The sequence below is a fragment of the Penaeus chinensis genome, unplaced genomic scaffold (assembly GCF_019202785.1).
Source record: "Penaeus chinensis breed Huanghai No. 1 unplaced genomic scaffold, ASM1920278v2 CTG_5030, whole genome shotgun sequence".
Taxonomy (NCBI): Eukaryota; Metazoa; Arthropoda; class Malacostraca; order Decapoda; family Penaeidae; genus Penaeus; species Penaeus chinensis.
The window spans coordinates 1-11,163 of NW_025918305.1; the positions used below are offsets into that span (position 1 = coordinate 1).

General features: G+C 30.9%; 1 protein-coding gene across 1 annotated transcript; it reads right to left on the bottom strand.

Annotated features, from left to right (window-relative positions):
• Positions 1–3,625: 3,625 nt before the first annotated feature.
• LOC125024796 (putative mediator of RNA polymerase II transcription subunit 26) lies at positions 3,626–10,249 on the bottom strand. The gene is made up of 6 exons (XM_047612559.1): positions 10,225–10,249; positions 8,124–8,189; positions 7,135–7,811; positions 5,975–6,348; positions 5,606–5,706; positions 3,626–3,726 (listed from the first exon to the last, which is right to left on the bottom strand). Exons 1-6 carry the CDS (start codon positions 10,247–10,249, stop codon positions 3,626–3,628), a joined length of 1,344 nt encoding a protein of 447 aa, XP_047468515.1.
• Between the last annotated feature and the right edge of the window lie 914 nt (positions 10,250–11,163).

Below are 11,163 nucleotides of genomic sequence, written 5' to 3' on the forward strand. Positions count from 1 at the left end.
AACGGAACATAGCCATCGGTCCTTCTTTATAATATATAAAGTTTCAAGTAGAGAGTGAGAGAGAGATAGAAAGTTTGAGAGAGAGAGGAGCAACGGAACATAGCCATCGGTCCTTCTTTATAATATATAAAGTTTCAAGTAGAGAGTGAGAGAGAGATAGAAAGTTTGAGAGAGAGAGGAGCAACGGAACATAGCCATCGGTCCTTCTTTATAATATATAAAGTTTCAAGTAGAGAGACAAGTTGCAATATATGAAGTTTCAATAATCTTTATAATATATAAAGTTTCAAGTAGAGAGACAAGTTGCAATATATGAAGTTTCAATAAACATTATATATATATATATATATATATTCGCAAGGACCGAATTTAAGCTTCACAAGGACCGGATTTAAGCTATTTCTCATCAACATAACGAAACCAAATCATGTCGGGGAGGATAGGCAGAGGAATTTAATAAAATATATACAAATTCGCAAGGACCGTATTTAAGCTATTTCTCATCGCGATACATTAATTTATTTATATTATTCGTGACACACAAACGGATGAACTCGATAAAACTATTGACCGAAATCATATATACTCTCTGACCGAAATCATATATACTCTCTGAAACATGGACGAGACTACTAACTTCTTGAATAACATTAACGGGTGATTCGAGTATAACGGGTGATTCGAGAAAAAATGGAGGTAATTAGCGGTGTGTAGTTTACAATAAACCAAATATTTAAACGTGCCATATACATTGAATAAAAGAACGTCGAGAATGGTAATTTAACCTGATTATTCTCATTCAACTTTGAAATTAATAGTACGCGCGAGGTTATTAAGTTTACCGAAAGATTCGTTCAGATTCAAATAACTCCATAAATTCGTAAGGACCAGACCAGATTTAGGCTAATTCTCATCGCGATATCATCGTTTTGTTTATAAAATCCGCCGTCAAATATAATGACCATTTATTCATGACACACAAAACGGATAAGCTCGATAAAGCAATTGACCGGAATAGGGATCTTCTCAAAAGATGAATAAAGTTTTTCTTTCAAGGAAATTTAACAAATCGTCAAACGGGATGTCAGTGAACAAGGAATCTATGTCAAAACTCACTAATTTTTTTACAGTGCATCGGCAAGGTTACTATGTTGTCTTTATCATTAATTTCTTATAGTGCATCGGCAAGGTTACTATGTTGTTTTTATATCATAAAGTTTCTAGAAATACATGGTTTTCATATAGCAAACATTGTCAAAGTTTCTAGAAATGCATGATTTTCTGCATTGGGTAAAGTTTCTAGAAATACATGTTTCTAGAAATGCATGATTTTCTGCATTGGGTAAAGTTTCTAGAAATACATGGTTTTCATATAGCAAACATTGTCAAAGTTTCTAGAAATGCATGATTTTCTGCATTGGGTAAAGTTTCTAGAAATACATGGTTTTGTCAAAGTTTCTAGAAATGCATGATTTTCTGCATTGGGTAAAGTTTCTAGAAATACATGGTTTTCATATAGCAAACATTGTCAAAGTTTCTAGAAATGCATGATTTTCTGCATTGGGTAAAGTTTCTAGAAATATATGGATTTCATATAGCAAATATTGTCGAGTCGACAATATTTTTACCTAATTGAACGCTCGCTCAAACAACAGCCAATATTTTGGTTGTTTCTCTTAATATTTATCGATTCCCTATATTGAACATATTGAATTAATTTGAATATATGGTAATATTCATCTTTTGGAAAGGTTACAATTATACATGGGATTCAAATATATATATATATATATATATAGATGAGAATGATTGATATAAAGTTAAAGTTGAAGATAGTGATTGTTTATATAAATTACACTTGTCACAGATTGAGAGAATAAAGTTGAAGATAGATGATTATTGAGAGCATAAAGCTGAAGATATATGATTAATTACAAAAATTACACAAGTGTTAGTCAAATATTATATTCTATAGTACTTACCATTATCACAGATGAATAGTCTTCCTCATTCATCACCGGGATAGTAAATGGATATACTGTACGAAATAAAAATTAAACATGAGAATAGAATAATATCCTAAAGGATTATTTATTACAAAAATATACATTATAATTATTATTCAAATATTATATTCTATCATACCATCTAAATATCATAATATGACTTACCATCTAACAAATAAGTCGGTCGTATATCTCATTTTGATTCCCCTGGATCATTATTGTTTATGGTAGATATTGTGACTATATCCCAGATAAGTCATCGTTGACATCACCTATAAAATAAAATAAATATATTTCTCGAGATATATAACCAATATCTTTCTCGAGTGTTATATCATTAAAACACTAATATATACATATATGTTTATATTATATTATCCAATATTAACCATATATATATATATATATATATATATATATATATATAATAATTTACGGTAAAACTTAGTTACCTAGATTTTCGAATCATCTCCTTTCTTTCAATATTCGTTAGAGTGATCATTATACAGTATTCAGTGTTTATACTGTATTATTTTGTCATTTTTATCTTGATATCAATAAAGTATATCGTATATTGATATCAATAGTATATATATATATATATATCACCTCGATATATATATATATATATATATGACAACATTCAAAATACCATTTCCATAACTATATACCATTTCCACAACTATATATTGAATCAGTCACCGGTATCATTGCCATTCTTCTTTTTACGTCTTCTAATATTAATTCGTTTTCTTCTATATATATTATGTGATAAATTATCATCATTGACTCTATAAATTTTACCAGATATCTTTTCTCCATATAACATTTTCAACATTTTATATCGGATATTGGAGTTATTGTCCGCCTTTTCTTCATATCGAAGAAAAGTAGGACAAAAACTCCAAGCATATCCATTATAGGTCAGTATTCTGGCTGTGCTTTTTAGAATCAATTTCAGCATCTGAGAACATGACATCCTTCCATTAATCTCTGACTTTTTATCATCATAATATCTAGCAAAATACTTTGTAGTTTCATTGAAAAGTGAGGCAAATTCATACATAGGTATTATACCTAAAATATCTTGACGAGAATTACAAACATAAGAGCTGTAAGATAACCCTTTTGTAAAGAAAGCATTCTCTTTGATAGCATTACTCTCCGCATTGCTTACATGTCGTTTATCACTCTCATTTATTGAAATCTGCAATTGAATATGGTTAACATTATATAGAAAAAAGTTTTCTAATTTAGAACAGTTCCCAGGTACTATTTTAAGATTACCATATTTTCCACATAGAGATACACTATTTTTTAATTGAAACATATCTTCATGATTATTTCCTCTATCCCTATATACCAGTGTCAATGGATTATGTATAATCTTCTTATATCTGCCAGAATAAGAAGGATCAACTAAACTATAATCAATCATGACTTGATAAATGGGATTTGCCGGGATACTATTACGGCTTTTCTTCAACTTACGGCTTTGCGTTGAATTTCCATTTGACTTACCTATATTCCCATATGACATGTGACGAAATATGACAAATAATATACAATAAATTGCTTCCGTAATCATGCTATCATCTTTACTTTTAATCAATTTTTTATTAGAGATACTTTTCAGTTCCCTTGATGAGGGAGTATACACTTCTGTAAAATTTGATGGTGTAATGAGAAGTGTAATAATACACTTTATAACACTGATATTCTGTATATGAACAGTGGGTATATAGTCATCAATATTCTTAAATCTATAAATATTTTTGAAGGGATATTCCCTGTCAAAGTTATCATCTATTGACGGATATGCAGTGTCCCACTTATTGCGAGTATCCGAGTTTATTATTTTCTTTTTAATTTTTTCATTACTGATACGATTCCTATCCCGTTTCATCTTGTTAATATTATTCAAAATCTTGTTGAAAAAGGGTGCCATCAGTTCACGTAACATCGATCTGAGTTTTTCGACTGTTGTAGCTACATTACTTTCCATATTAACAAACTCGTCTATTACAATATTATTCTGAAAATGCTTGAAGAATTTCTTTCTTGTGCCAGCTTTTTCCCAATAATCATTATCATCCTTAGTAACAAACACACTATTCTTAATAATTCTAGGATTACATTTACAGTTATCATAGTGGAAACCATTCAGATGTATCGGGCATGCTGAAAATATATCCGTAAGGCATGTATCTTCGGCATATTTCTTTCGTTTCTTGTGAAGCTCAATTGCATCATTTACTTCAGCTTTATTAGCCCATGCCATCATAATAGGATTATCTATATATTCTTGGATATCATTCCCATTATCCCCCTGTTTAAACTGAATAGTAAAATTGGAAGTGGTGCCATCATCATCACTACTATTATCATCACTACTATCATTGTCACTTTCTTCTTCATTATCATCATTTTCATAATCATCATTACTATCATCTGAATCATGACCTGAATCATGACCACTACCTTCACCACTATGACCACTACCTTCACCACTATGACCACTACCTTCACCACTATGACCACATTTACTACCTTCACCACTATAACCACTACCTTCACCACTATGACCACTACCTTCACCACTATGACCACATTTACTACCTTCACCACTATAACCACTACCTTCACCACTATGACCACATTTACTACCTTCACCACTATGACCACTACCTTCACCACTATGAGCAAATTTACTACCTTCATCACTATGACCACAACCTTCACCACTATGACCACTACCTTCACCACTATGACCACTACCTTTACCACTATGACCACTACCTTTACCACTATGACCAAATTTACTACCTTCATCACTATAACCATTACCTTCACCACTATGACCACTACTTTTACCACTATGACCACTACCTTTACCACTATGACCAAATTTACTACCTTCATCACTATGACCACTACCTTTACCACTATGACCACTACCTTTACCACTATGACTACTACCTTTACCACTATGACCACTACCTTTACCACTATGACCAAATTTACTACCTTCATCACTATAACCACATTTACTACCTTTACTACTATAGCCACTACCTTTATTAAGTCCTCCAGCTTTTTCATCAGATCCTTCACCTTTCTGATCATCTCGGTTTTTTATATTGAAAAGCATTTCAATATCAATGTTATTACTGAGCAGCTCTTCAATATTTTCCTCAATATTATCACCACTATTATAATTTTTTTTTTTTTTCAATATTATCACCACTATCATTATGAATTTTTTTTTTTTTTTGAGGAGTGACATTTATTGAGTTGGATGATCGTTTATAAGAAGAATGAGAAACCTGTTTATTTTCTCCCCCATATGGTTTATGATAAGCTGGTACATAATCTATAAAACTATTATTTATAAAACTAAATAAATCCTGTTCCTGTGACATTTCATCCTGTGGCATTTCATCCTGTGGATTTTCATCAATAATATATGTTATTAATGAGGATTGTTGTTGAGATGAGGGGTGTTGTTCTGATTGTGGTTGTTGCTCAGTTTGCATATGTTGTAATTGTTGTTGATCAAATAGTGATGGTAGTTGTGCTGTTTCTTGGTTCTGAATTACTTGATCCTGAATTTCTTGGTTCAGAGTTACTTGATCCTGAATTACTTGATCCTGGTTCTGAATTTTTTGGTTCTGAATTTCTTGGTTCTGAATTACTTGGTCTTGAATTACTTGGTTCTGAATTACTTGGTCTTGAATTACTTGGTCTTGATTTACTTGGTCTGAATTACTTGGTCTTGAATTACTTGGTCTTGAATTACTTGGTTCTGAATTACTTGGTCTTGAATTACTTGGTTCTGAATTACTTGGTCTTGAATTACTTGGTCTTGAATTACTTGGTCTTGATTTACTTGGTCATGAATTACTTGGTCTTGAATTACTTGGTCTTGAATATCTTGTAGTTGTTTTTGTAGATCTTCTTGTTGTTGCTGTTGATTATTTTGTGTATATGGTTGGTGCACTTGTTGCGATGGTTGTAGCTTCTGTGATTGTTGTAGTGGTATTTGGTATTGTGTTTGCTGTTTCATTTGTGGTACTTGTAGTATTTGTTGTGGTGCTTGCTGTTGCACTCGTGATATTTGTTGTTGTTGTTGTACTGGTTGTTGTGGTGGTGCTTGCTGTTGCACTCGTGATACTTGTTGTGGTACCTGTTGTTGTTGTGGTACTTGTAGTACTTGTTGATGTGGTGGTGGTGCTTGCTGTTGCACTCGTGATAATGTTAATACCTGTTGTTGTTGTGGTACCTGTTGTTGTGGTGGTGGTGCTTGCTGTTTCACTCGTGATACTTGTTGTTGTTGTGGTACCTGTTGTTGTGGTGGTGCTTGCTGTTTCACTCGTGATATTTGTTGTTTTTGTGGTACCTGTTGCTGTGGTGGTGGTGCTTGCTGTTGCACTCGTGATATTTGTTGTTTTTGTGGTACCTGTTGCTGTGGTGGTGGTGCTTGCTGTTGCACTCGTGATATTTGTTGTTTTTGTGGTACCTGTTGCTGTGGTGCTTGTAGTACTTGTTGATGTGGTGGTGCTTGATGTTGCACTCGTGATAATTGTAATAGTTGTTGTTGTTGTGGTGTTTGTAGTATTTGTTGTTGTGGTGGTGCTTGCTGTTGCACTCGTGACATTTGTTGTAGTACTTGTTGTTGTGGTACTTGTAGCACTTGTTGTTGTGGTGGTGCTTGCTGGTGCATTTGTAGTATTTGTTGTTGTGGCGGTGCTTGCTGTTGCACTCGTGACATTTGTTGTAGTACTTGTTGTTGTGGTAATTGTAATATTTGTTGTTGTGGTGGTGCTTGCTGTTGCACTCGTGACATTTGTTGTAGTACTTGTTGTTGTGGTAATTGTAGTATTTGTTGTTGTGGTGGTGCTTGCTGTTGCACTCGTGACATTTGTTGTAGTACTTGTTGTTGTGGTAATTGTAGTATTTGTTGTTGTGGTGGTGCTTGCTGTTGCACTCGTGACATTTGTTGTAGTACTTGTTGTTGTTGTTGTTGTGGTACTTGTAGCACTTGTTGTTGTGGTGGTGCTTGCTGGTGCATTTGTAGTATTTGTTGTTGTGGCGGTGCTTGCTGTTGCACTCGTGGTAATTGTAATACCTGTTGTTGTTGTTGTGGTACTTGCAGTACTTGTTGATTTAGTATCGGTACTTGTGATTGTTGATACACTTTATATTTCTTTGGTATTGATATATGTTGTTTTTGGGATGCTTGTTGTTGTTGAGGTACTTGTTGGTATACTTGTGATACTTGCTGTTGTCGTCGTGGTACTTGTATGTACAATTGTGGTACTTGTTGTTGTTGTCGTTGTAATGCTTGTTGGTACACTTGTGGTACTTGTTGTTGTGGTGCTTGTCGATATACTTGTGGTATTTGTTGGTCTATATATGATGCTTGTTGTTGTTGTGATGGTTGTTGTTCTAATAATTGTGATGATGCTTGATATTGTAGTGGTAGTTGTTGAGATATTTGTTGTACTTGCTGATTCAATGGTATTACTTGCTGTGGTTGTTGATTTAGTGGGAGTTTCTTAGGCTGATTGTGATTCAATATCTCTGAAAGCATGGATATCTTATTTTGTAATATTTCTACTAAGATATGTCCTATATCTATTTGTTCATCAGGAGTGAGTTGATTTATTGATGTTGATATCGACTTTATCTCTCGACACATCTTTAATAATCTTTGCTTTGATGGTGCCAGCGATAATACCGGCGGTAGTGACTGATGAATTCTTTGTTCTTGTTGGGGGTTATCCAAACGATCAGAAGAACAAGCTTGTAATATTGATGAGGTCAACTTATTTAACATAGGTGTCAAATGTTTTAAATTAGACAATGACATTGGATCTAATGACTGGTTTACTGAATCTATAGACTTGTTTATTGACAAATACTTCATTGTGTCAGATGAATCACTTGATGATAATGAATCACTTGATGATAATGAATCACTTGATGATATTGAAGGTATCTGATTAACCAATATGTAATCAGAAGAATCATTTGATGGTGACTGATTAACCAATATATAATTAGAGGGTATATTTCCAGGAATCTGATATTGGTCTATATACATGTCATCTTTACTAGTAGTTGGTATTGTGTCATCTTCTGGTATTAATGGATTTGCTATTAATTTTCCTATGCTACATCCTGAAAGTAAAAAAGATATTATATATTCTGAAACTATTAGAATACTATTAGAATATGGACATGGTTGGTTACACTGTTAGGGTATGGTTGATTGTAAAATATGGATATAATGATATTGTTACTATTTAAAATTAACGAAATAACATATTAGATAAGAATAATAATAAAAAAGCATATAATAGAATTACCAAAATCATGTCACTATATATGAAAAAACATATATTACAAAATATGTTAATTAATAATGAAAATAGCATATAATAGAATTACCGAAATAATATTACTATATATGAATAATCATATATTGTAAACTTATATATATATATATATATATATATATATATATTGATATATGTGAATATATATTGTTAATTATTAACTAATAATAAAAAGCATATTTAAATAACATAATATATATAATTTCCGATTTACAGGCTAAATTACACAGAAATTTTGTTATTAGACAAATAATTCATAATAGGCAACTTCTCTTATATATATATATATATTAGAAATATGTGTCTCTTTTTAAAAACATTAAAAACATAAACATTTTACCGATTTAGATATTTCTTTCTGAAAATTTCACCGATTAAGATGAATATTAAGTTACAATCAAACCCCCTAGAAGAAAAAAAATTACATTTTACCGATTTAGATATTTCTTTCTGAAAATTTCACCGATTATGATGAATATTAAGTTACAATCAAATCCCCTAGAAGAAAAAAAAATTAAGTGCCGAAAACTCCCATATGAATTAGGGAAATTTTAATATTTATATTTTTATATGATTCATATAATTTTTTCGTTGGATCGGACTATAAATAAAATCGCAAAAAAAAATATGAAAACCGAAAAAATTAAAGTCGAAATTCAGAAATAATACAAGGAGCTTTCATATTATATGTATATATATTATAATATATATATATATATATATATATATATATATATATATATATTATAGTGCTATTAAAGCTCATATTTTTGAGAAAAAATAAAATAAAAAAAATTCGTTAGGTTAACCATACACCTCAGTACTATATCCATTATGCTAAACTTCAGTGAAATATTGAGTTATTTCGAAAATAAGTGTGAAAATACACCGAATCGAGAAAATCTCACATGATTATGCTCACTCACTATAATATATTACACTACCTGAATTTCGTAATTGTATATTATTAAAAAATGGAAATAAAATATTTAGGTTAGGCACTAAAAAAAATGGAAATAAAATATTTAGGTTAGGCACTAAAAAAAATGGAAATAAATATTGAGGTTAGGCACTAAAAAAAAATGGAAATAAAATATATAGGTTAGGCACTAAAAAAAAATGGAAATAAAATAATTAGGATAGGCACTAAAAAAAATATTTAGGTTAGGCACTAAAAAATTGGAAATAAAATAATTAGGTTAGGCACTGTGGTAATTTTTTTAAAAATGGAAATAAAATATTTAGGTTAGGCGCCGTGGTAAGTTTGTATTAATCTTAATCGTGAAAGTTTTCCTCTAGGAGATTAGGCAGACGGAAATTTTTTTAGAAGTTTAGCATAGTGGATAAAATTTTTGACTTACATTTTTCGGTTTTCATTTTTTTGCGTTTTGTTTATATTCCGATCACAATGAAAGTGAATCATATAGAAATACGAATATTAGTTACATATATATATATATATATATATATATATATATACACATATATAGATAAAACACACAATATATAATCTTAGATATATCTATTACTATCGAAATAAAAATATATTACTATCGAAATAAAAATATAAAGAAAGTATATGTTAAATAAATCACACAATATATAATCTTATATATATATCTATTACTATCGAAATAAAAATGTAAAGAAAGTATATGTTAAAATATATATAAAGTTATAGTATAGAAACATATATGTTAGCGAAATATTTATATTATATAAACATATATGTTATCGAGTTAGAGATATCAGTATATATATATATATATATATATATATATATATGTTATACTGTGTCTTATTTTTTTTTTACTTACCTCCATATGGATTTATGATGTCCATTCTTGATCACAATGTAGCACAAGAATATTATACTGTCAGGAGATGTCTGAGAAATGTATCGAGTTGCTGCATGTCGTGCCTTTTATACGCTCTAGGCCCCGCCCCCAGAGGAATCCTGTTTTGATAACTGTAACTCCGCCTTTTATGATTAGTCACTTCTTTCTAAGATGAAAGTGGGTTCCAAATATAGAATGTTAAAAGATTAAAATTCAATGTTAACAAAAATATATCAAGTGGAAAATGAGTGAGGTGGTGGTAGGTGTGGTAGGTGTGGTAGGTGTGGTAGGTAGGTAGAGTAGTAGTAGTAGTAGTAGTAGTAGTAGTAGTAGTAGTAGTATCATAATAATAATAATAATCATAATAATCATAATAATCATAATAATAATAATAATAATAATAATAATAACAACAATGGTGTATACACCATCCATTTTGCTAGAAACCTAGTTTTTTAAAGATAATAATAGAAAATAACATATATTATAGTGGAAAAATGGAACCCACTTTTATTACAGTTGAATCATATCTGGCAATATTTTACTGGGGAGGGGGAGGGGTATAAGGACCACCTCTATAATTTACATCTTTCAAGTACCAAGAGATATACGTCAATGGATATTTCCTTTTTTTTTCCGAAGAAGGGGGGGGGTGCTTGCAATATATATATAATAATGACATTTCGATTTAACTCGGAATACTTTTACTCGATGACACTGACATTTAGTTTTTCTCTGCAAGAGAATTGCGGTTATGACTTGACATTTAGTGGTGCTTGATTTTACGTGACTTGCACATATCAACTAACCTTTCATTTTTCTCCGAAGAGGGTATACGTGTATAATAATGACATTTCGATTTAACTCGGAATACTTTTACTCGATGACATTGACATTTAGTTTTTCTCTGCAGAGAAT

Bases quoted from the DNA above. Each gene is read 5' to 3' on its own strand.
- LOC125024796 (XM_047612559.1), bottom strand. From the start codon at position 10,249: ATGGACATCATAAATCCATATGGAG. The intron at 8,190-10,224 runs GTAAGTAAAAAA...TTTTACTTTCAG, and splicing joins CATCATAAATCCATATGGAG to GATGTAGCATAGGAAAATTA. The intron at 5,707-5,974 runs GCAACAACAAGA...AAGTAATTCAAG, and splicing joins TATACACAAAATAATCAACA to ACCAAGTAATTCAGAACCAA.